This window comes from Arachis stenosperma, chromosome 4, assembly GCF_014773155.1.
Source record: "Arachis stenosperma cultivar V10309 chromosome 4, arast.V10309.gnm1.PFL2, whole genome shotgun sequence".
Taxonomy (NCBI): domain Eukaryota; kingdom Viridiplantae; phylum Streptophyta; class Magnoliopsida; order Fabales; family Fabaceae; genus Arachis; species Arachis stenosperma.
Genome location: NC_080380.1, coordinates 1,905,238 through 1,931,754, shown reverse-complemented (window position 1 = coordinate 1,931,754; position 26,517 = coordinate 1,905,238). Strand labels below are relative to the sequence as shown.

The following is a 26,517-nucleotide window of genomic DNA, read 5'->3' as shown; positions in this document are numbered from 1 at the left end:
AAAATTTCAATGCATCTATTAGTTAACTTGTTAAAATTGTTCATGTGACCAGAGAAGCAGAAAATTAGAAAACTGAGGTTGGTCGTATCCAAGTAAGAGAAGAATGTGTCAATAGCTTATCTACATAATGTAGTATATAACTTCTCCCAAGTAATTTTTTTTTTTTTAAATGTATATCTCAATTCTGGTGCCTACAGATTAGATTAGCAATCCTATCTAATTAAATTGAGTAGAGTTAGGTACTTACAAATAAAGAATATATTGTCACTCCTAATTATGAGCAAGGAATGTCACTTGACAATTTAGGAGATCTTAGGCATTAAAATCGGAATTAGGAAATAGGGCGCCTAAGTCCCATTTATGATTACGTAGTTTTTATCCAATTTCATAAGTCATAACTTTGTTGAGAACCTTTATATTTTTACGTTGTTAGTTTGTTACTTACCTGCTTTTAATAGATGGAAATCATTTAGATAAAAATATTTAAAATATTTTTTTTAAATATTTTTTAATAATTAAAATTTAATATATATAATTAATTAGATTGTATTATTTTTATTAAAATTAAATTAAATAAATTGATTTAACAAAAAATTAATAAACTAAATTTTTAACTAATTTAAATTAATATTTTTTTATAAAAAATAATTACAATAATTTTATTATAAAAAATGACTAAAATATTCTTATTATATATATATATATATAATTTTAAAAACTTTAAATTCTAATTTTATAACGACACAAAAAAATTAGAATTTAAAATTTTTAAAATTTATATATATAATAATAATAAAAATATTGTAATAATTTTTTATAATAAAAATATTATAATTATTTTTTATAAAAAAATTTTAATTTAAATTAATTTAAAATATAATTTATTAATTTTTTAACTAAATTAATTTATTCGATATAATTTTAATAAAAATAATATAATTTAATTAATTATATATATTAAATTTTAATTACTAAAAAATATTTTTAAAAAATTATTTTAAACATTTTTATCCGAACTCCCTTAATAAATATGGATCATAGTGCGCTTCGTTGATAGACGAAAATGATGAAGGCAAATTAAAGTATTGAGTTACACTTTTGGCTCTTTTGAGTTGGCTAGCTACTTGCAATATCTCCCTTTTATTGATTTTACTCTAGTCAATATAAGTGGCTTTTCTGCGGCCAATACATAGCTAAACTCTTAGAATATTATTATGTCTAGCTGGATTTGTGTGATATGAACATAAAAGGTAATGTCAAAGAGACCATAAGATAATAACTTAAACCTATTTTATTTAATTTAATATTTATTATTTTATATATATAATCTCTATAATTATAAACTAACACTACAATAATTTTGACAGATAAGAACAAAAATTTTACGACGGTTTTATAAAATGGCCGCAAAATGACAATCTGCGACGCATTTAGCGGCCATTAAAGATTAGAGCTGCAATTAGGCTTATATTTAACGGCGATTTTTTTCAAATTGCCGCTATATTTCAATCAGGTTTGCATTTGACGGCATCTTTTCGAAAATAAGATAATTAGTAATTAATTAATATAAAATAAAATAATATTGAGTTGATTTAGGTTATTTTTTTATTATTTTCCAATCATTTTAAGAGTAAATAAATTACTAATAGCCTTGTTAAGAGATATTTCTTATTAAGTATCGATTATGATCCAAATCGAATCATGATATTGTTACTGGTTAGTCTCTCTAAATTTGATTACGAAATATATATATATATATATATATATATATATATATATATATATATATATATATATATATATATATATATATATATATATATATATATACCAATTCATATTTCATAAAATTAAAAAAATATACCACTTTTGTTGTTTGATTTCAGATAACATCGTCCCATTTGCAACTTCCGTAAAATTAACTTTATTATCTTCAAGCTTGTATGATAACGCTTTAAAAGTTAGACAACAAAGTAACATTATTATATAATTATATAGGATACTACACACAATAACAAAAATTACAAACATAATACTATCAAGCTTTATACTATCATAGCTAATACTTTTTTACTTTATTATAAATGGAACCTCATAGGAAGGTGCTTATAGTTGTTTTTGGATGAAAATGCAACCCAAATATGCTATGTGACATGTTGCTCAAGACTCAAGAGAAAAGAATTTGATTTATACTTTAGTAACAGTTACAAACTTTGATGTTAAATCTTCGCATAAACAAATAACTATAGATAACTTTGTCTAAGTTTTTTCTCAACTAATAATATATGGGCCAATCAAGGCCTTATTTAGGAGCAAAAGAAAACTATTAAAAAATAACACAATTCCATACATGTAGAGATATATAATTAAGCGCGTCAAATAGCCACACTGCGGAGAACAACGGTTTCAATAGTAAGACCAGGACCAAAGCCAAGAAGCACACCCCAATCAAGTCCTTCACCAGTGGTTTTAAGTCCTTCTTCAAGAGACTTCTTCCTCATCAAATCCATAATGAAAAACACACATGCACTTGACATGTTACCATAATTGCTAAGCACGTCTCTAGTGGCTTTCATCTTTTCTGGTTTCAAGTTCACTTTTTGTTCAACCTGGTCTAAAATTGCACGTCCACCAGGATGTGCAATCCAAAATATTGAGTTATAATCAGATATACCCAAAGGATCAAAAGCTTTACTGAGTGCGTCGTTGATGTTTTGTGAAATAATATCAGGAACACTCTTGTTAAGATAGAATGTAAGGCCAACTTCACGAAGGAGACCACCGATGGCTCCATGGCTACCAGGGACAAGTTTTTGATCAGTCGAAACAATCTCAAAGAGAGGCTTCTCAACTTCTGGCACAGGATCAGAACCAATGATAATCGCAGCAGCTCCATCTGCAAACAATGCTTGCCCTACAAGACTATCCATGTCTGTCTCACTAGGACCACGGAAAGTGATTGAAGTATTTTCAGAACAAACGATAAGCACACGAGCATCCTTGTTGTTTTCAGCCAAGTCCTTAGCCAAGCGAAGGACAGTGCCACCAGCAAAGCAGCCTTGGTGGTACATCATGTACCTCTTGACGCTGGGGTCGAGCCCTAAGAGTACGATGAGTTCGTAATCAACGCCAGGCAATGCAACGCCACTGGTGGTGCAGAAAATCAAATGTGTGATCTCAGACATTGGCCGACCCCATTCCTTGATGGCCTTAGTTGCAGCCTCTTTTCCAACTCTTGGTACCTCCCTAATCATCATGTCTTCCCTTGCATCCAACGACGGTGCCTTGTATGCACATATGTTAGGATTCTCTTTCAATATCTCTTCTGTTAAGTACATATGCCTATTCTTGATCTGTGTTCTCTCACCTGAAATAATAATGTGTGATTCACATCTATCATTATCTTTGACAAAGTTTAGAAAATGATATATATAACGATAATAATGTTATTCTTAAATTATTTTGTAGTGACTTGAATCTTTAAGTACCATTTTAATATATAATTTATTTAAATTTGTAGTTATAGAAGTAATATTATTATTAATATTAAATAGTGAATATGATATATTGTATAATATGTTAATTTTGCGTTTTAATTAATATGAAAGTAAAACAATAAAAATTTTTTTTGATAAATATTTAATAAAACAAAACTAAAACACATAATAAAAATACATACAGATGCGCTGAAATTTTTTCTTGAGATCAGTCATGTGCTCGCTATTAGTTACTCTGAAATAATAATCAGCATATGTGCTCTGATCGACACAATTTGATGGATTTGCGGTGCCAATCGCCAATACAGTTGCAGGACCTTCTGCTCTTTGAACATTGCGAATCTCACTCACAGACACCATCTTTTTTCTCAGTTGTGTTTTTTCGATAGAAAAGCTTCGCTATGTTCTTTGGGATAGCAAAGCTTATTAGCTATGTTGTTTGGTAGTTTGGTGAAGACTTAGGCACGGAGAGGGGGATATTTATATGCATCAGATTAGGGGCATATTTGGAATTAAATGGTCGAATTGGAACATATATTAAAACGTGCTCAACTCAAAGTATAGTAATTAAACTCATAATTTCGTAGATTCATACCATCAGCAGATGTATTCTGACTTCTTGGTTGTTTTATTATTTTACTTTGACTATAATTGATTTTATATATATATATTTGTGTAGTTTCAGTATAATTCATGATATTGTCATTATTGTATGTGGATGGCGGCTCAGATTGTTGGCATCGCATATTTTTCTAGTGATATATATATATATATATATATATATATATATTTATATCTTAAATATAAAATTTATCATGATATTTTTTTTAAATTTAAATCGATAAAAAAATATAACATGAATATAATATTTGTTACTACAGTAATTCTAAAAAATAATATTTAAAATTATTTTATATAACATAATATTTATAATTTTATATATATACATAATATTTATAACTATGTATTTATTATGTTTAAAATTATATAATTATTTTAATAATAATTAATAAATATTAAATAGATCATTTTAAATTATTTTTAATTTATTGTTTATATTATTTAGATTTTTCGTTCTCTACTTAACAAAACCGTAAAATTTTATATGTGTGACGGCTATTTGAATAGATGCAGTGGTTGGGCAGCACATGCTTCGTTAGTACCATTTATCCATGTCAAGTTGAAATCTCTTCGAAGCAAAAATGTGGGTGTGTTATTTATTAATTAATTAACTAGTACTTATTGTATATTTATAAGTGATGTTATCATTTTTTTATATAAATTTCATTATTCAAATTGAACATGTTAGTTTGACTTGGCGTGTGAGGGGTTTGGTGAGTGCAATGCAGTCTACCACCACATATGAGGAATCTGGTATTGATTAATTAGTCTTATTTGACCAAATTAAACAATAACATAATTGACTATATTAATTTATAGTTTTTATTAGATAGATATTTTACAATAAAAGAGAGTTTGATGTAGTTTAAAGAAACCGCAATAGTTTAAATAAGGAGTTAAAATCTGATAGCTAGTTAGGGTGTTATTAGTTTTTTAAAAAATTGGAAAGTGATGGGTTTATAAAAATTTAATGTAATTAATATATTAAATTTAAAAATTAATTAAAAATTGATAATTTATTGGCTAAATAACATTTTTCTAATTTTACGATGCTTTTAAAAAAAATATTACAATAATACATTTGTTTAAGATATTCCAATAATTATGTCCATATCAGAAGAGGCAAAGCCGCAAAGGTTGCCAGTCTTCATTGGCAACAATATAAATATTATTTTGCTCTTTTCTTAATAATTAATATATAATAATATAATATACCCACTTGTTAAGAATTATTACAGATAAATGAATAAAACCATAATTGAATAAAAGGAAATACTTTAAGTCTTTAACCAATAAAAAACATTTATCATTTCGTTTTATATTACATTTTTTTTGACGGAAAAAAAATTATTTAAGAAAATAATCAAACGACATTTATATATTATAGAAAAAATATTAGATTTAAAATAGGTTAAATTACAAAGTTGGTCCCTACACTTTTAGTGAAATTATAAATTGGTCTCTACATTTTAAAAATTTGTAATTAGGTTCCTAAAAAAATTAAAATTTACAATTTAATCTCCACCGGTCAAAAAATGTTGATTTAACAAAATATTTTTAGAATATGATGAGAATATTCTGTTAAAATAGAGAATATACTGTTAAATCAAACACTTTTTAAACGACGGAGATTAAATTATAAATTTTAATTATCTTTAGGGACCTAATTATAAGCTTTTAAAGTGTAGGGACTAATTTACAATTTTATTAAAAGTGTAGAAACTAGCGGTATAATTTAACCTTTAAGATAACACAAAAAAATAGATAAATTTTATATTGAATAATGATATAAAAGAAGATACAAAGTTTGATTACAAAGAATCATATATAAGAGAATAAAGATCAATTATAATCTCTTTTATTTTTAAATTTACACAGAAAATACTACAATACAAAAATAGATATTCTTTTTTTCTCAGAATCGGTCTAAATGTTATATAAAACTGTAAATATTTTTATAGATGAAAGGTTCTCGTTGTATTTTCATTACACATCTGCGAAGACATAACTAAAATATCTAGAAAAGGAATTAATATACTACAAAATAAAAAAGAAATATCACAAAAAATTATTTAATATAAATTTGGATCTCAAATCTAAATATCTAAAAAAAAGTAAAAAACAGTGAAATAAAAAAAAATAACAACAAACTAAGAAAAAAAAGAGGAAAAAAATAAGTGAACAAAGAAAAAAAAAAAAAAGGTGACGGTGTGAAAGTATGGACAATGGGAGAGTGGAGGTGGTGGAAAATAGTAATTGGATAAAGTAAGAGCGGGAATGAGACTAAGGAGGGAAGAAGAAGAGATACGAAAAAGGATTTGGACTTTACCATAATCCTACTTTATCAGCGAGTTGAGAATTTTTCAATACTAATCTTATCTACATTCTAAAATTCTAAATCCTACTCTATCTGATCTTATTTGCAGAAAAATAAAAAAGTTTTAAATAAATATAAAATTTAACATTCTAAATTTCATACACATATTAATAAAATAAAAAATAAAAAATTAAATTAAAATTAAAATTAAAAACAATAAAATTTTTAAAAAATCTAATATAAAATTTTAAATAATATTATTATCAACTAGTTTAATGATTATTTCAAATTTTTATAAGAGAAAGATTGTGAGTTTAGTACTCAACTTTTTCACTATCCTATTTTATTCGCAAGCAAACTCACACCACACTTTACCCTGTCTGCAGCGTGTCGGATAGACAACCCTATTCGAACAAATTAGTTCGAATTGAATACCCATAAATAAAATATATATTGCCAACCTTTAGATCACTATTTAGTTTATGTAATTTTTTAAAAATTATTTCTAATAAACTCCTACATGTACTTATGCGCATGCATATTTAAAATGTTAATTTATTTTAAAAAAATAACATTATACTTATAAAATATGAGTTTCAATTGACAAAATTATTTAAACACTACAAAATTATCCAACATTTTCAAATTGTTCCTCCTAATTAACTAACGTAACCTAATCAATCCAAAAATTTAATCTCGTCTCACCCTCAATAATCTTATCGCCAAAACCATTCCACCCACCCATCTATACTCGAGGAAAAAGAAAATAGATGTAGGATCAACCAAGAAACACTTGAAGGGCAAGCTAATAGGGACGGCGGTGAATGCAACCTTTGCATCCTCAGAACACACGTTCAACACCCGCAAGAGCCATCAGCTCTTCAACGACGGTGGTGTAGACGCAAAGATTTCGACATCTGGAGATGATCCGAATGAAAGCTTCGAGCGATGGCAATAAAATTTTAAAAATATTTGGTAACTAAAGAAAATTAATAAAAATAGTTTAAATTTGTCTTATTAATATTTATTGACTGTCGCAATAATTAATGAGACAAATTTTAACTGTTTTTTTTGTCTTTTTAACATTATCGTAAAATTTTGGTCATATTTTTAGCTAGCCCCAAGTGTCATTAAATTGCAAGTTAATTATTGTTTTTGGAAGTATTGAATAATGATATTATTTTGTTACATGTTTAAACAGTATGGACTATGGAATGTTCTAACTAAAAAATTGTCGACTGTATTTATTTATAAAGAAGACACGGAGATAAAGATATAAAAATATAAAATTAAATTGACAAATAAAATATAAATAGAGATATTATGTTTAGAGATACTAAATTAATGTATTTTGTATTTATTTTAATAGAAAAAATATAAAGATACTAATAAAGACACAACTTTTTTTATTATTATTATTTTTGTTAATTTTTTATAATAATATTTTTTATAATTATATTTTTTTCTCAAATTTTTGAATAAAAAATAAAAATAAATTAAATTTTCATAATTTATTCTAGTTTATTACAAAACAATCCTGCTACGTTACCAAGCCAAGTTCTGCCAACTCTTGTTTATGATTGTATTTAATGAAAGTGTCTTTATGGAAGTGTATTTTCTGAATGTGTTTCCTTAAATATGTGTTTAAAATATAATAATTAATTATTGTTGACAATAAGTTGACAGATAATATATTAGTACCCGATACTTTTTCATGACAAAAACACAAAATTTTGGTTGTTATTTTTTGTGTCTTATTCTCAGTGTCTTGTCTTCTCAACAAACGCAGTCATCAATAATTAGTAGAGGCTCTAAAGTACGATACGTTTGGATACACCTAAATAATTAATTGGATTTTCATAAGTAGATAATGATTTTTGCAAACAATATGAACAATAGACTCTAAAATTAACCCAATAAAATAAAAAGACACTCTACCCCCAAATTATCTCCTAAATTCTAATATTAGATAACCATCCGCACACCTATTAAATTGAACATCCAGCCATTATTAAGAACAATCAATGTAAACATCTGTATACCTATTGAATTAAACATCTGATACATTTATTGTTTATATTGTTTAATATTCTGATTGTTACCTTTTTTTTTTTCGTTGATAATGTGTGTTTTATTTTTTATTTGTTTGTGATATTTTTTTTAATTTCTTTTATTGTATCATACGTAGCAACTTTTAGCACGCTATCGTAGAATTGTTATTAGGAACATAAGATTTTAATATTTTATATATGGGACGGCTATTTGAACAGATGCAGTAAGCAGTTGGGCAGCACGTGCTTCGTTAGTAGCATTTATCCATGTCATGTTGAAATCTTTTCGAAGCAAAAATGTGTGTGTTATTTGTTAATTAATTAACTAGTACTTATTGTATATTTATAAGTGATTATCATTTTTTATATAAATTTCATTATTCAAATTGAACATGTTAGTTTGACTGGGCGTGTGAGGAGTTTGGTGGATGCAATGCAGTCTACCACCACATATGAGTGGTATTAATTAATTAGTCTTGCTTGACCAAATTAAACAATAACATAATTGACTATATTAACTCATAGTTGTTATTAGATAGATATTTTACAATAAAATATAAATTAATAAAAAAAGGGTACAAAAAGAGAGTTTGATGTAGTTTAAAGAAACCGCAACATATAAAATAAGGAGTTAAAATCTGATAGCTAGTTAGGGTGTAAGTTTTTTAAAAAATTGGAAAGTGGGTTTATAAAAATTGATAGTTTTTATTGGCTATTACAATAATACATTTATTTAAAATATTCTAGTAGTTGTGTCCATATCAGCATGCATGCAATAATACATCCCCTCTAGTTTGTGTAAGAGGCAAAGCCGCAAAGGTCGTCAGTCTTCATTGGCAACAATATAAATATTATAGTGCTCTTTTCTTAATATATAATAATATAATATACCCACTTGTTAAGAATTATTACAGATAAATGAATAAAACCATAATTGAATAAAAGGGAATAACTTAACCAATAAAACACATTTACCAATTCGTTTTATATTACAACATTAGATCACCATTTAGTTGATGTAATTTTTAAAAAATTATTTCTAATAAACTACTGTCTATACTCAAATATTTAGAATGTTGCCTATTTTAAAAAAAAAAATTAACATTGTACTTATAAAATATGAATTTCAATTAACAAAGTTACTCGAAGACTAAGATTTTAAAATTCGTGGATATATGTCTCGTATCTGTATCCGTATTTCATAGCTTCCTACTCTTCTCCATTTCTATTATCTAACTAACTTCTAGCTCACTCTACCAATTTGTTATATATGAATATGACCTATATACATGAAATAAATATATGCATAACCTCCAATAGAACTTGTTAGCAAAAAAACCTTTCATATGTGCTACTTTACATAATAACTTATCCAACTTGTATTCAACCAATAATTAAGAACTGTAGTTTTTTATTATTCTTATTTTCCTTGAGAAACTTTTAACACTCCTTTATTGTAGAAACCAGGTTTTTCTCAAACTAGACCTGTTATGACTCATATAAAGAAAAACTTTCAATCATAACTCCAAAAAGAAAAACTTTCAATCTAGCCATTGATTAGCAAAGGGTGGTGATCCAATTCATAAACAATTTTGTGCATAAACAGACAAACGTTCACTGAGAAACTGATGCACAACAACAACAACAACAACAACAGCAATAATAATAATAATAATAATAATAATAATAATAATAATAATAACAATAATAATAATAATAATAATAATAAGTGGAGAAACAAAGGACAGCAAAACAAATGGATGATATTATACACTGCCTGTGATATATGTAAGCATTATTATTTATTGAAATGTCACACAAGGAGAATAACTTAAGATTTTTGCACAACAGTCTTTAAATACACAAACACTCGTAGCACACCATTTAAGTTTCGTCACTTGTATAGGTTTTCTATTTGATCCCTGTATTGAGCCACAACTCTATCCCTTCGGATCTTCATGGTGGGTGTCATTAGCCCATTATCAATCTGTCATTTAAGTGAAAGATTAGTCAAAGATATCAATTCTTTTGCACAAAACATAGACAAATACTGCTACTATGAAGTTAATCTAACCGTGAAGGGATCATCAACGACAAGAATTGGACCAATTTGAAATGAAAAATCAGATGTCCTGCATAATAAAAGAAAAGCAAATAAATAATCAACACAAAAATATAGGGGCAAAAAGAGTTGTTAATGAAACGGCAAAGGATGAATTTTATGTTAATATTCTCTTTTTCTCATCAGTCAACCATAAACCACAAAGGACAGACACAGCACCTTGCTGTTGGCATGTCATGTGTGCGCATCTTCAACAGATGTTGGTTTTCAACACTCAGAAACACATGTTTTAACAATAATTTTTTTCCTACTACTTGGAAAATGCTTCAAACACGGTTATGTATAATGTAAATAGGGTTGAAAATGTCAATAAACTTAATGTTACAAATTTTTCAAATGAGCCAGCATTCTTAAGTTTAAAGTAGTAAATATTTGCAGTTTGACACTTATGAAAATGTACGAATCTTAAAATTATAAAAGCCATGCTATTTACGTCTCTGTGTCCATGTTGTGATGGTGCCAGTGTTTCATAGACCAAAAACCTAGTATGGAGTCCCTATGTGTGTGTGGGGATTTAATTCTCTCTTAGTGAGACAAAGTCTTACCAGATGTTCAATTCTTTATATAATAGGCTGGTCACTTTTTCCTGACTGATATCTGAACTGTTTGAATCTATAACTGACAATTCCCTTGCCACTTTTAAGACTTCTTCTTTGTTAGGAACAATTAAAGCTCCAAGACGTCGCTTATCCTGTATGTTAAACAGTTATTAGTTTTGGAATATGAGACTACATGATATATAGTTAAATATAAGTAGTCAGCTTCAATAATTTGAAGACATTAAGGCTCAAATTCACCTGGCCAATAACGACAATTTGCTGTATGAGGGTACTTTTCATGGCAGCTTCTTCAAGTTCACCCGGTTCAACATTTTCGCCTACTCTTGACCAAACAATTTGTCAGTAGGTAAATAAAGGGGGAAAGAAATTATCAACTTTCAGCATGCTGTTTATGCTATAAGAAAGCATCTTTTAAGGGTTTACAAAATTTCGGAGTAACAAGACACACTGACATGGGCTCAAATGCAACAATTCAAAAAGTATGGACTACTGGCCTACCTGTTGAAAGCACAATAGTGTCTTTAGCGCGACCTTCCAGAACTATCACACCACCAGAATGGCGACTCCGCCCAGTTGAATGATGGGGAACAATCCAACCTATATCACCAGTATTCAGCCAGCCATCTCCATCCAAGGCCTGATTTGTAGCTGAAGGATTCTGACATAAGAATAAGACATTTAATGTCGCAACTTAATCACATTCCATGCACATGATGCAAGCTCTTAGCTTACCACTACTAAAAGCACCCAGTGCTAAGTATTTTACAATACTTCTATGGGGTTTTTTCTTCCTTTTTTTTTTAAATTTCATTTAAAATAGAAGAAAAATGTTCAAAAACTAAAAATGTAACAAGTGAAAACCTTGGGGGGAAAAGTTGCTCTAGTGTTTTTCCCTAGCTAGTTAGTGTTTGTTTGGGTGCCGTTAAATTGGTAAAAAAATATCTTTTTTCATTTTTTTTTATTTTTTTGTGTGTGTGGCAAAATTTTAGTAGTAAAAGTAAAAACACTAGAAAAAAAAATCTTTTTTTAGAAGCTACAATTTACATTTTTTTTAAGATCTTTTTTACTTAAAAAATGTTTTTAACATAATAAATAAACAAAAAAGTACTTTTTTATTGTGCCCAAACATAATTGTTAGATAAAAAATATTTTACATGAGATATACAAACATAAAAGTAGATCTTTCAAAAAAAGAACACTTGAAAAAAAAATCTTTTCGTAAAAGTTCACCCAAACAAGCCCTTAGAATAGCTTCCTGAAAAGCATAACACTCTAATAGTCTAATATGTCTATCTATCTATTTATAAAATATTAAATCTGATACCAAGATTGTTGTAAAATATATTCTTGACATCTTAGATAATCTCTAGCTTAGCCACAACATCATTTTACCAATTTGTCATTCTATAATTGAACCTAATGCACATCAACTATTTTCTTTCCTTTCCTCATTTTCACTTCAAAGCTTCCATTATTATTATATGGTTAGAAATGTATTAACATTTTCAAATTGCTCCTCTTTAGTGGACCTTAAGTTACACCTTTCTCCTACTTCGATTAAATTCGCCTTCCAATATTGTAAACCTTTCAATTTGAATGTGAATTAAGTATTATCAGTCACTTAAAACACCGTTTGAGCCACTCTCATTCTTCAAATAAGATTTTTATTCATGCCTATACTAATATAGTTTACTTGGTTTCCCTTATTTCGCAGGGAAAATTCTAATCAATGACTACACTCTATTGCCAAATAAACAGTGTTATTAAGTTAGCATGCTCCATATTTCATGAATTCACTTACATCAGTTAATGTCATTGAATGAGGATTGCATTGTTAATGGCATATAAAAATAATGTATGCTTTGTGCAATGTTGCTGCACAACGCTATTTTTCATATGCCGAATAATTGTTTCTTTTCCTAAATCATTATAACTTTGCAGTGTGTTATTGTTTGTGACATTGGATGCAATAGAAGAATAGTGGATACTATAGTCTGGGCTACGTGAGAGTTACAATGGTAAAGACCGATAATAGTTATTTGTCATTTTATCTCTTCTTATTATTCTATGTTTAATAATATAATCTAATTGATATTTTAAAAATATTAAAAAATCAGATTTTATATACTTATAATTTTAATTTCTAATGATAATTGATCTATATTTTAATTATTTATAGACAATTTTTATTGTATTTTCTGCGCATCGTGCGGGGTCAATCCAGTTAAAAGTAGTTACACTATATCATTGTTTTTCCAACCAAACACACCATAGGACACACATGTAAACTTGCATATGGACGAAGTAAATTACCTTGTAGTATCCCTTCATCAATGCTGGGCCCGTCACTTTCAAAATTCCCTTTGAACCAGGTGGAAGAACTTCACCAGTTTCATAATCTACAACTTTAAATTTTGTATGCCTAATTGGATGCCCAGCAGATCCAATAACCTTCAAACAATTAAGTCTGTGACCTTTTCAGATAAAAGCACCACTCTTCGCAGACTCGAGATAAAAACCAATTAGAAGAATGCAAATTATGCTATTATTACGAGTACCAATGTCTCTACATGGAAACAAATATACTTTGCTATAATAGGGATTAAGGTATCTTATCGGAAATGGAATAAATAAAAGAGAAAACAGATAAAAGGCATGTTGACACACTACATTTTATCTCATTTAGCCTTCCCTTTCCTTAAAAATGGCAGCCCGGTGCACAAGCATCCCGCGTTAACGCAGAGTCCGGGAAAGGGCCGCACCCAAAGAGTGCAATGTACGTAACCTAACCTGATCATTACAATTTCCACAAATTGAACCCATGACCTTGAGGTCACACGGAGACAACTCATTGCTCCAAGGCTCCCCTTCCCTCCCTTTCCTTAAAAAAGAAAAAAAAAATCCCATTCTCAACATATACTATTGTCCCATCAACCCCCCAAATTGAGGGAAAAAGGATGAACAGACAAATATATTGAAGGTTAGAGGGAAAGAACACATTACCTAAAATAGCTTGTTATTAAGAAAAAATGCAAGATTACGTTTAGAAAAATGGCAAGTTTAACCACTTTAAAAGTAGAGTAAGAATTTTAAACAGAAAGCACCAGCAATATGCTTGAAAAAACAATGGCATAATATTGTAGAATTTATATTCTGCTGCTTACATTACATTCAGGTCGCCGAGCAGCAATAACTGGTGAAGTTTCTGTTAAACCATATCCATTCTGCACTTTAACACCAATAGCCTGTATGCATTTGAAACCAATGACATTAAATAAAGCGAACAATATTCTGCTTACTCGTTAAAAAGGTGTAATACCAAACCTCAAAAAATTTGTCAACATGAATAGGTAAGCTTCCACCACCGCTTACTCCAGCCTGCAGAGTGCCAGAAGATTCACTTGTTATGAGCAGAAACATTTTGAAAAATATTTAAAATAAGCAGCATGGCATAAAAGTGTAAAGATGGAACACTACAGGACTAAGGGCCAACCAAAGATGACATAACCAAAACCAGCAGATTGTTTTTTCCCCATTTTTTATTCCCTCCCCCCCCTCCCCCTATTCCAACCCACGACCAAAAAAAAAATTCATTCCAGTTAGGAAACTTTTCCTTACTATAATGGAAACAGAAGAAAACCTTGAGACTTGAGTTGAACTTTACTTGACAAACCAAAGTTCATAGATAATGTTTGCTCGAGTGCTGCTACCAATAAACACACACCCTTTAAATTAAAAAGAGAAACAAAAACAAAAAGTCTCACCGGACTTTCTAAAGCTAATTTACAAAGGAGAATTATGAGCAAGGAAATGGTGGAAAATATTATAGAAGCAAACAACTGACAGAGACTCGAATAGAATAGAATCTTAGAAAAATCTTGATATTTTTGGAATGGAGGGAATACTGTATAAATATTCAAAATATTGGAATAACTAACCACTAACTAGGTTAACTAAGTCAATAGATGATTACTCAAAACTTAATGCAAGGAACAACCAGCATGACACACCTCAAAAATGAATAGAAATTAAATAAGCATATAATAGCAAGACCTTTGATATTCCAATAGCTGAATGGATTTTACTGTAGACCACTTTCTTTGCCAACATATGAATTGGAAATATTATTGCAGCAACTATTCTTGCCCACAACCATTCCAACGTTGAATACAGATAAGAAGGCTGCTTCTCATTCTTTGTTAGACATTTACCCTACAAACATAACCAGAGCTTATTAGAGAAAATATATTTGCGAAGAAGTAGAATTACTACGTATATACTCTTGATCTGATGGAAAAAAGTGCACTGTACTCATAAATAAAACTTGTGAATATAGTAGGGGGGAAAAGAAAATAGAAAAAATTATTGGACATTTATCTACCATACCAGTTATTGACTTATTCAATCCTTCACAAAGCACACACACAGCTTCATCCATGCATTATTTTATTTTTCAATCCAAAGCAAAAGACAGAAAACATGGTTTTTCTCAAGTGACAAATGAGCATGAACTATCTCATGAATGATGTTCAGGAAAGAAACATTAGGGTCAGCCCATAATCTTTTCATTTTTTCGCTCCAGAAAAGGAAGGAAGCTGGAAAAAGACTTGTATAATGCATAGAAACCATAATAGGACTGGTCATTGTGGGAATATTCTTAGAATAACGCCGTCAACCAACATTTTTATGAACATATTTAATGAGTTAAGAGCAACACCAACTGTTTGTGTATAAAACACATTATGTGATAACATCATTAAATGCAAGTGAATTCATGTTAACATTACAGAGACCACACAGTGAGAGCTAATGATCAGACCTCATAAATCCGCTTACACTCCATGTATGCTAAGCTGATCCTAATGAATGTGAGTGCAACAAGCTTTCTGATTAGGGAGCTTGTAGATATCTGCTTCTGGATGCCACTGCAGAAGGTACAATCCACGGAAACAATACAGTCATGTTTGTGAGAAATATAAACCTTCTAAATGAAAAACACAACATGTGATTAAGAAATTTTACAATCTGGTAGGATCTTCAAAAGTACAATATACATTAAAAAAAGAACCCCCCCCCCCCCCCTTTTCTCTCCCCCTGTCCTCTTTGTTTAGTTAAAAAGATCTTTTGGCACAAAAGTTTTCTTCTCAGAGGCACTAATGATAAGATAATCATGAAAGGTTGAGTGAACTCCTTGTCAAAATGCTAGCTGTAATTAATTCTCCTGATGGTGAAATTAACTATATTACTCCTGTCCCCTCACACTATAGAGAAATTGAACTAGGATGCGATTCATTAACAAAACCATGTCTAATGATGAATCTCTATGCACCGGTGTACAAAAAGAGAGAAATTTGTTGATAGAAAAGGGTAAAAAATATATCCTGTTAAGTGTTAACTCTTCAATGACCAAAATAACAGATAGGTGGTGGTAGTGAGGACCAAACTACTTTGAATATTTATCCATATTTTCTCTGAAATATTTAATTTAACAAAGGCAGATTTTTGTAATAACAATTAAAAGACTAAAATAATAAACTGCAAAAATAGAAACAAACCAAAACACAAACATGAAGACATAAGTTCACTTACCAACAACTACAAGCAAGGGGGAAAAGCAATAGCAAAAAGTTCATCACCAAAGTACCAAAATTACTGCTTTTTATCAAACCCAACCCCAAATTCATGTAATAACCTCTACTCAAGCAATTCTCTCAATCATCATGAACAACAACAAAGACGCGTCCCACTTAAATAATTTTCTCATCAATGCTAGACCATAAATACTAGAAAACTAATTCCTTTTCTTCCTTCCAGTTTTCTATTTTCTTCTTTGGATAAAAGAAGGAACTTCATTCTCTTCCTTAGATTGCTTCTTTGTTCCTATTAGCGAATGTGGGTTGTAACATAATTAAGAGACACAACCTCCTCCACAGCATGGGTTTTAATTATGGGTCAGATTGCTTCTGTTTCCTATTGATATATGGGTTTCAATTATTGGAAGGTATACATTGCAGGATGTTTTAGTTCTCTTTTCCATCAGCATATTAGACATTAGCAAGAACTTGATTTATGATCATTTGGACTAGAAGAATGGTTTTTGAATTGGAAAGAAAAAAGAAATTCTCCAACACTAGAACTATCCCTAGAAAGAATTCCTTTTCAACATGCGATATCATGGAGTAGATTATCAATGCAATAGGTATTCACAAGTTCATAGGAAAAGGGTTTACCTATATAATGTTTCATAAACTAGAGGAACTGAAATCAAGTAATGTGGTTGATATTGCTTCAAATCATCCTAGAAGAGAAGAAAATACAGGATATTAATACATGAGGAAATATGTTTGTATAACAACATACAATACATGAAACATCTGATTAAAGTAGAAATACCTTTAAGTTTTTCACAGTTGTGTATACTTGTTCAACACCGTATGAGAAAATGAAATACTCACAAGCTCTTTCATATGCATGCCAAGGAGGCAGCATGCTTAGAAATCTATCCCCAACTTCAGCAGGGACAATATCCCATAAGTTTTTAACCTAGAAATTCATTGAGAATGATATATAGTATCAATGCAAGAATTATCTTCACATAAAACCAAGCGAAACTTATCACTGCGACATGGTAAATGAAATAAAAAAAACAGACTCCAGCACTCAGAAAGCAGGATACATTTTTATCCTCCATTGTTTAGGTTTTCGTGGAGAACATCTGTTTTCTTCTCAAAAAGAAAACCATAATTAACGTTAAAGCACAATATGTGAGTCAATGATAACGGTATTTGTGTGCAGGTGAGAGATAGATAGAGGGGTTGAATACAAAGTCTGTTGGTTGCAGTATAATGTGTTGACTGCCCCGACCCTAACTTTAGCTAGACTCCAGGGTCATATCACAAGTATATTCAGCGAATGGAACATCCCTCAATCATGCTTCACAAAGAAATATAATTCATGCATAATTTAAACACAACCTATTTTGGGATCAACACCCTAATACATAACCTACATCTACATAGCCCGTCTAGAAGTATGATTTGCTGCAACGGATTTTACAAAAGAATGAAAATCAAACCTGATGTAAAAGATTCCGATGAGTAAGCATAACACCTTTTGGATTTCCAGTTGTTCCACTTGTGTATACAAGAGTAGCAATATCATCAGACTTAATTGCTTCATACTTAAATTGATTATCTGTAATCACATCAGAGAGAAGATAAGTTCCACCGAAACCAAGTATGGTTCCTTCTGATGATTGACAGAATGACCAATAAGTTTGCGCAAAAATAAACAAATAAAGTAAGTGTGTGTGTATGTGTGTGTGTATATATATATATATATATATAGAGAGAGAGAGAGAGAGAGATTATGCTTTTGACTTCTCTGGTCATGGCTAGCTAAGACTCTCTTATCGTTTATTTTTCTTCTTCCTCCCCAACCCAACTCTTGTTTAGTAACTGTTTTGGGGTTCTTGTGTTGCCTTATTTGCTCAATAAAGAAAAGGTTTTAGCAATATAAATAGAGTTTGTAAGATTTAGAGCAGGATCTAGGCTACATACCACCATCACGAGAATCAATCAATGCCATGCGACTCTCACATCCCAAGTCTATGACTTCTGTGAATGTGAAGACTGGCACCTCCTTGTTTCCTTCACAAACCAGGGATGATTTGTCTCCCCAAAGAAGAATAATATATCTCATGGAAGCCTTTGCATAGAATGATTTTGCAATCCGATTAAACATTTCAGGTGTGTCCACAGCTAGTGCAACGCTGAATGCAGCAAAGTCAGCCACTTTCTATCGAGTCATCAATAAATATACAGAAGATTTAAGAATTTATAAAATTAATTAAGAAGCATTAACAATAGCAAAACACCATCATAGTCAAAGAACAAGTATATTGGACTGTAATTTCCCATTTGTTGTTTGCTAACAACTCCATCTTGTTCTTGGAAAATGAGTGAGTTGTGAATGTTCTCTCTATTTTTCAATTTCTCGAGTTATCCTCTGGTTTAAAGATCAATATGTCCAACAGTTGCTTATCTGAGATTAATATAATTCCTCATAACCTTTCTGATTTTGCATCTATGACTAGGTGTCCTATTTTGGAGTGGCCTCTTGTTTATCTAGGTGTTTTGCTGGATGACAATCCTAGATCTATTTCCTTTTAGGATCCTAATCTTGAAATATATCTAAACGATTGGGACTCTAGAAAGGGGCCTATGCCTCTCCAACATTCTACCATACTTCTTATCCTTGTTCCATATTCCAGTGAGCATGGCAAATTCAAAAGATTATGGGGAACTTTCTATGGTATGGCGCTTTGGATGCAAACAGGAATCATTGGGTGAACTGGGAAGTTTGTTGTGCCCCCTCAAAAGGAAGGAAGCTTGGGTCTCGGCAAAAAAGAAGGGAAAAAAAAAAACTCCTGCGTTCAAGAAATAGAATTAAGATGCAATAACTATGAAGCATAAATACTAACATGGAAACAGACACATCAGATTTTCAAAATTGTAGGACATGGAAGTATTAACCAAACCTTTCAGAGTGTTGGTATATTTGAAACAGCTCTTCAATTGATGATCTTGTTCCCCTCACGACATTGATTGCTCCACTTGCCATCATGCCTAGACTAAAAACAGAGCATGGATGTCATAAAAACAAAATTATTACAACCATCTAGCCTTAGGAATTGTAAATACTTGACCCCATATATACCGAGTACACACAGTCATGCCCCCATGCCTATTCATATTTCACACTCCCCGTCAACTTATCATAATACAGACAAAGTAAGTTAATTGAGAACTCACAGATAAGTATTTAAATATGATAAGCCTGCCACTGATCTCAACATAAAAATTCATTATTTCACTCATTAAACACAAATCAAAATGCAATCTAGCGGTGAAGATGACAAAAAAATATCTAGCAAGGGAAGTGTTTAGCCTTGTTATCGTCTAAATAATAAAATACTACGGAAATGAAAACTTTGGTAATAACAACTGCATAAGAAGCAACATGAAAAAACTCCTCTTGATAATTTTTATATAGAAATAAGAGTAGTGATCGTTTTACAGAATCAAAAACAAAAAGGAAAGTTTCACAAAACAAGCAATGTCAAATCAATGATGGGCTTTTCATCCCCACAATAACTTATTTACAAATAATCAATTTAAAACTTCGTAAATTGTGCTTTTAAAATGTTAATACTTACACGTTTAGTTTCTTTTTCCCCTTCCTTTTTCAAATTTCTTTTGAAGAAACAAGAGGAGCAACACCACACTAAGAGTGGATAAAAACTAAACTCTGAACTCCTAAAAAAAAAGAATACATAAAGTTCACACACCTTGATCTGCTACAAGCCAGCGACATGAATTATCAGCAAAAAGTGCAATCTTTTCCTCTGGTTTTACTCCAAGAACTCTCAAGCCTTCGGCAAAATCCAATATTGCTTCCTCCAACTGAAACATTTGATATGAAGTGGAAATGTAAGAAAGACAATAAAGAATGATTTGGATAAGTTTCCTACATTGCTCAATATAGGAATGGAAATCAATAACAATGAACATCAATCTAATAGCTCTAATAATTGGAATATATTCACACTCCATAATCTTGATTCTTGATAGCTAAGTAAAATGTTTTCTTTTGAAAATCATATTGTGCACTATATAACATCAATATGATTACATAATATAATTCAACAATCTATGATTAAAAACAATCATATTAATATTCTTTAAGAAGTTATTAGATGGTGTAAGAGAACCCAGTCTAAAAACATTGTCAACTACTCAAGGGTTTTGGAGGAAGCACAATAAAATTCTAACATCTTGTGAGACGAGATGAGAAGGTCAAAGTGTTTGAATGGACACATTGGGAAAAAGACAAGTAGGCACCTGCTATAGAAAAGAGAATAGAATCTTGGTTTAGGCAATCTGCTTATGAGTATAGAATCTGGAAATCACCAACAAAGTAGAGTAGAATGGACAAACGACAGCCAACTAGTTAAGTGTTACAAGGATAGCAAGAAAATTTATAGGAAAACCGAAAGATTTGAATCTAACAGCTCCTCTAAAACTATGGCTTGTGATGTGACAATATAACAATGATGTTTAATAGTTCGTTTTCAAATCGTTAGCAAAAGAAATGGTTATCGCCATAAAGAACTTCCTGCATAAATTACACATTCTAATCATGAATCAATTCCAAATTCCACAACCAAAATCAGATTTTACCTTGCCATCAAAAAAACCAAACGCTTCTTTTCAGACTATGAATGATTACTACTAGGGCACAAGTACATAGTACTACAAATGACCGAAATTTCCAGTATATGGAAGAAGCAAACTATTCAAAATAAACAAATTACCTGTTTATAGGTCATTGTTGAAGGAGGATCATGATATGGATCTATTAAGGCTACTTTATCACCATACTTCTCAGCAGAGGATCTCCAAATGTCAGGAATAGCTTTCCACTCATCCGAGGCCACCGCGCCATTCCCAGAAAGCAGTGAACTTTCTAGTAAAGGGGAGCACCTTCTTATCTGTACTTCCTTTGTCTACATGGAGAAGTTCGTAGTTGGAAGAAAATAAATCAAATAATCAGGACAATTAATAACTGCAAGTTACACCCCAGAATCTAGATCTCCAGAATTACCTCGCACGTTCGCACCTATGTATACCAAATTTAATTTACTTAGAGATTACTAGTTATCTCCCTGAATAAATTACTATGATACTGATGAAAGAAAATGCAATTTTCAACACGCACAATAATCATGATAATATGCAAGTGGAATTTCATATCAGAATAGGAACCTCCACACTTACTGCATCGGCATCCACGTCCTCTTACCAGAAAAAAAATCCATCCAGTTCGAGACAAAATAAATACTATAATATTAAGGGGGGAAAATAAATAAATAATTCAACATGGTACCAAATTTTCCACACCTGCAAGCTAAAGTCATGTGTACCAAATTTCATTGACTTTGAAGCTCAACAAAGCTTTCATAAAAGTCAATAAAATCATGAATGGTACGAAAGGTTGACTCAAAACTGTTAAAAGAAAAGCAGGGAAGAACGAAATACCTTAGAGTCAATTTGGCAGTAAACGCAAAAACGACGGCGTATAGAAGGTTTGATCCTGGCGAAGGTGTTGGTGGTGTAGCGAGAATAGAAGAGAGGAAGCGCGTGGGTGGAATAGGTGAAAGGAATCGTGGACATTTTGTGAATCTTGAGTCAGAAGAATGCGCGAAGAAACCGAAGAAATGGCGGAAGAAGAAAGAAGGAAGCAAAGGACGTTGCAGTTGGAGATAGGAAAGTGGGAAACACTAGAATATACGAAGAGTTACATGTGACAGAGACAGATATGAAGTAAGCCTTGAAAGTGGAGAAGTGGATGTGTCGGTTTGTCGCTCTTGACCCCCTGGATATCCATTTTCAGTTATGACTTATGAGTTATGACCCCTCAACATTTCACTTTTTTCGTTTAGACCACCAAAGATATTGGTAGTTGCGAAAGGACCCCACAATTGATGAAGATTTTTTTTTTCACCAAGGACACGAACTAATTTGTCGTGCAATAACTTATTAGTCAGTCATAGATCTCTTATAGAACTTAAATTTGAATCATTTGTTTGACAAACTGAAAAATACCACCAAAAAAATACTCACCCTTTTGTTGCAACCTATATATTGTATTATTGGATCTCAAGTTATGAATACATTATACAGAAATATTAGATGATAGTAGAATTTATTGTTTTTTATCAGTTAGTTGTAGATCAAAACTAGATTTAAAGACTAATTCACAATCGACGAGGGGTTTTGTTTGTATGTGTTGGTCTTCTTTAACAACGAGCCTACCTAGTTATTACTTTTTGATGTGTTGGTTCCAACGATCAAGACTCCTTTATGTGAAAGCAAAAACAACAAGCAGATAGAATCTATGAAACGGATTCTCATATCAGAGAAAGACAATCACCACCATCACAGCACTCATGTTCTGTCTTCAAATTCTATCACTGTCTAGAGACGTCGCTCGTTGTACACCACAAATAGTTAGACCACAGGAAATCGTGACGATGAAGATCACGACATTGAAGGCAATAGTAGCAGAATGCAAATAGAGTTCGGAAGTTCAATTTCCCACCAACGAATATTAGAAAGCGAGCAGGCAATTTCTCATGGTTTTCCAAGATGAATGCACACTTTCTCTTTGATTGCAGCTTACTAGTTTTTGAAAAGAGTTATTAGATTAAGTGAGATGAGATGAGTAAAATTTTATTTTGGTCTCTGAAATTAGTGTGATTATTTTAATTTTTAAAATTTAAAATTTTCATAATGGTTCTCCAAATTTAGGTTCTGGCACCAATTTAGTCCCTCGATCCTTTTCGGTGATAAATTAATTGGAGTGCTGAAGTGACAAAATCTTACGACTTTGAATGCTTCAACAGTTAGGTGACATGACAACTTTTGATTTTAGACCCCATTTGATCTTGGAATCCTAACTTTTTCTTGCTCCACACTGTCCTTCTCATCTAGCACCATTTTTCATCACTTCTTCTTCTCAAATCATCAACACCATATGCAATTGCTGCTGCCACTACTTCTACACCTCCTTCATATATGTGCTTAATTAGGGTTTACATGCAAATCTCTCTTGGTCGATTTTCAGATAAGGCCCTGCCACTTGAATAAGGTTCTCTTTTCTTTTCTCTTATCTTCTCTTCCCTCTTATATATTTGATAATATAGATCTCGATCTTTCTTTCTTTTTAGATAGATAAATAAATAAATAAACAAAATAAAATTTTCTTTTTCTTTAAATTAAAATTGAACATGGCAAATGGATGGTGGACTAGGAATAATGTGGCTATGAGGGCAACCGACTCAATCTCAGCGTCCCCATTCTTTGCACCTGAGAAGAGAACTGGAGTTCCTAGACACTCCCAACAACAACAACACTCCAACAAACAACAGCAAGAAAAAATGACGATGCAGAACAAAAATAAAAAGTTAGGGTTCTAGAGAATAAATGGAGTCCAAAATCAAATATTGCCATGTTACCTAATTATTGGAGCATCCAGTGTGGCAAGATTTTGCCACTTCAACACTCTGTTTATTAACTCATTGCTGAAAAAGACTTAAGAAATTAAATTAGTGTCCAGACCTGATTCTGATTCTGGGGACCACTATGAGGGATTTTGAATTTCAAAAATCAAAATGGATAATCGTGCGAAATAATCTTGTTGCAAGTATAGTTTCAAATCGACTAATAATTCTCAATTAAAGTTTAATTTTGGTTGTCACAAGTTCAACCCAATAAAAATAATCGAAAGTATTAGTCCCGGGTCATTCTCAATTATTGGTTATGAGGTCAAAAGGGGTTGGGTTGATAAAAATGCAAGGAATTAAAATGACAAGAAAGTAAATCAACAATTAAAGATAACAATTACTAAAAAGAGACATTCATGACAAGGATCGAGAATCAAGACTTTCTATCCTAGTCATTAATTATCATACAATAGTTAACAAGAGTTAATCTTATTTCGTCATCTCCAACATCGGAAGAAGGTATAATGTTATCTTCATATTGAGAGAAAGTCAAATAGGACTAGTTAATCTCAATCCATAAGTAATGTTAATGGATATAAGACTAACTAATCACTCTAAATCACCAATTTAAATTGGGTATTAATGACTTAAGATTGTCCAATTTCTCTTTCCAAGTCAAGAATGCTCAAAAGCTACTTTAAACTCTAATCAAGCATTTTATCAAACACTTGGAAGGCATAGAAGAAAATCATGGTAAATGGTAAGAAATAGTAAAATCTACTACTACCCAAAGCAAAAACATCAATGACATGAAATCATAAAATTGCATTAAAGAAAATCTCAATCCAACAAGAGTGCATCAATATAAAAAGAGGCATAAAAAGGGAAATTAACAAGAGAACTAAGAAGAACAAAGATATAAGAACAATAAATTATAAAGAAAACTAGATGAAAACAAGAATTAAACTCTAGATCCAAGAGGCATTAACCTAATTCTATCATAATTATATAGAGAAGAGAGAGCTTCTCTTTCTATAAAACTACCTAAAGCATGATCCTAAACTAATATAATTGCTCCTCCTTCGTCCAATTTTGTATTCTGCATCAAATAGTCTCAGAAATGAGTTAGATTTGGGTCTGGAAAGCTTAGAAATCGCCCCCAACGTCTTCACTTTAATAAGGTCACGTGACCAGCGTCACGCGTGCGCGTGGTCGATGCATGTGTGTTGCTTGCAAATTTCCTCCTCACACATACGCGTGGGTGACGCGTGCGCGTGGCCATTAATGTCCTCCTCACGCGTACCCGTGTGTGGATGACGCGTGCGCGTGGCCTTGAATTCTCCAAATGCTCATTTCTTCATGAATTCTCCACTTTGCATGTTTTTCTTTTCACTTCTTCCATCCAATACTTGCCTTATAAATATGAAATCACTCGATAAACATATCAAGGCATCGAATGGAATCAAAGTGGATTAAATTTAGCTATTTTAAGGTCTAAAAAGTATGTTTTCGCTCTTAAGTACAAATTAGGAAAAATTCACAAAACCATACTATTTCATTGAATAAATGTGAGATAAGTTGATAAAATCCCCTAAATTCAACACAAGATAAACCATAAAATTGGGGTTTATCACTAGTTTTTACAAAGGGTAGAGTTGGAGTTTTCAAACTTTGATTGAGGGTAATTTTGGAAATACATGTTATTAAATTTTCGATCCTTATTCTCATAAATTTCAGTCCTCTATGCCCCTACTTTTTAGAGGTACCAAAAAAACTAGAATTTTGTTTTTAGAAACTGAAATTTTAGTTTCAGATTTTTACTACCAAATGCAATTGTAATATTATTTTTTGGGGATGGATTCTTCTGGTCCGGATTCTGATTAAAAAAAAAACAATATCCATAAAAATTTGAAATAATATATTTTTTGTAAGATTAAAAAAAGAATTTTTATTTTTATTTTATTATCATATAGTACCAAATTCAAATGTCAAATATATTTTCGGTATAATTTATTTAAATTTACGTAACACTTTATAAAAAATTTATTTAAAATAAATTTATTCAATTTTAAAATAAAAAATCCCAAAAATAATTAATATTCATTTAAATCATTATATAAATTGTTATATTTTTTTGTTTTCAGTATAGATATAAATTATTATATAAATCTTTACCCACCATTTTTTTATATACAACATCCACCAAAATTTAAAAAACATTAGCGAACCTAATTTGTAAGGATAAACGCGGATCGAATTGGATTGGATATAGTCAAAATTTGG

At 30.7% G+C, this 26,517-nt stretch overlaps 2 protein-coding genes across 5 annotated transcripts; both read right to left on the bottom strand.

Annotated features, from left to right (window-relative positions):
- Positions 1 to 2,167: 2,167 nt before the first annotated feature.
- LOC130974391 (stilbene synthase 3-like) lies at positions 2,168 to 3,949 on the bottom strand. Its single transcript, XM_057899266.1, has 2 exons — positions 3,680 to 3,949; positions 2,168 to 3,367 (listed from the first exon to the last, which is right to left on the bottom strand). Exons 1-2 carry the CDS (start codon positions 3,855 to 3,857, stop codon positions 2,376 to 2,378), a joined length of 1,170 nt encoding a protein of 389 aa, XP_057755249.1. The 5' UTR covers positions 3,858 to 3,949; the 3' UTR covers positions 2,168 to 2,375.
- Positions 3,950 to 10,189: 6,240 nt separating this feature from the next.
- On the bottom strand, positions 10,190 to 22,615 carry LOC130974389 (probable acyl-activating enzyme 16, chloroplastic). Of its 4 annotated transcripts, none has more exons than XM_057899257.1 (18): positions 22,268 to 22,615; positions 21,544 to 21,735; positions 20,518 to 20,632; positions 19,708 to 19,795; positions 18,728 to 18,939; positions 18,244 to 18,362; positions 17,562 to 17,711; positions 17,399 to 17,466; positions 15,988 to 16,093; positions 15,222 to 15,380; positions 14,493 to 14,546; positions 14,333 to 14,413; positions 13,482 to 13,619; positions 11,667 to 11,826; positions 11,406 to 11,485; positions 11,154 to 11,299; positions 10,561 to 10,618; positions 10,190 to 10,473 (listed from the first exon to the last, which is right to left on the bottom strand). In XM_057899257.1, exons 1-18 carry the CDS (start codon positions 22,400 to 22,402, stop codon positions 10,381 to 10,383), a joined length of 2,154 nt encoding a protein of 717 aa, XP_057755240.1. In that variant the 5' UTR covers positions 22,403 to 22,615; the 3' UTR covers positions 10,190 to 10,380. The 4 variants fall into 4 exon arrangements, with proteins under 4 accessions (XP_057755240.1, XP_057755242.1, XP_057755243.1 ...); XM_057899259.1 differs by lacking the exon at positions 22,268 to 22,615 and adding an exon at positions 22,007 to 22,080; XM_057899260.1 differs by lacking the exon at positions 22,268 to 22,615 and adding an exon at positions 21,834 to 21,980 and having other exon boundaries at positions 19,708 to 19,800.
- Positions 22,616 to 26,517: the final 3,902 nt, after the last annotated feature.

Coding starts and splice junctions, on each gene's coding strand:
- LOC130974389 (XM_057899257.1), bottom strand. CDS start 22,402: ATGTCCACGATTCCTTTCACCTATTCCACCCACGCGCTTCCTCTCTTC. Junction 15,381..15,987: donor AGTGTAAGCGGATTTATGAG/GTCTGATCATTA, acceptor TTATGTTTGTAG/GGTAAATGTCTAACAAAGAA. Junction 11,827..13,481: donor TGATGAAGGGATACTACAAG/GTAATTTACTTC, acceptor TTCTTATGTCAG/AATCCTTCAGCTACAAATCA.
- LOC130974391 (XM_057899266.1), bottom strand. CDS start 3,857: ATGGTGTCTGTGAGTGAGATTCGCAATGTTCAAAGAGCAGAAGGTCCT. Junction 3,368..3,679: donor GAAAAAATTTCAGCGCATCT/GTATGTATTTTT, acceptor TTATTATTTCAG/GTGAGAGAACACAGATCAAG.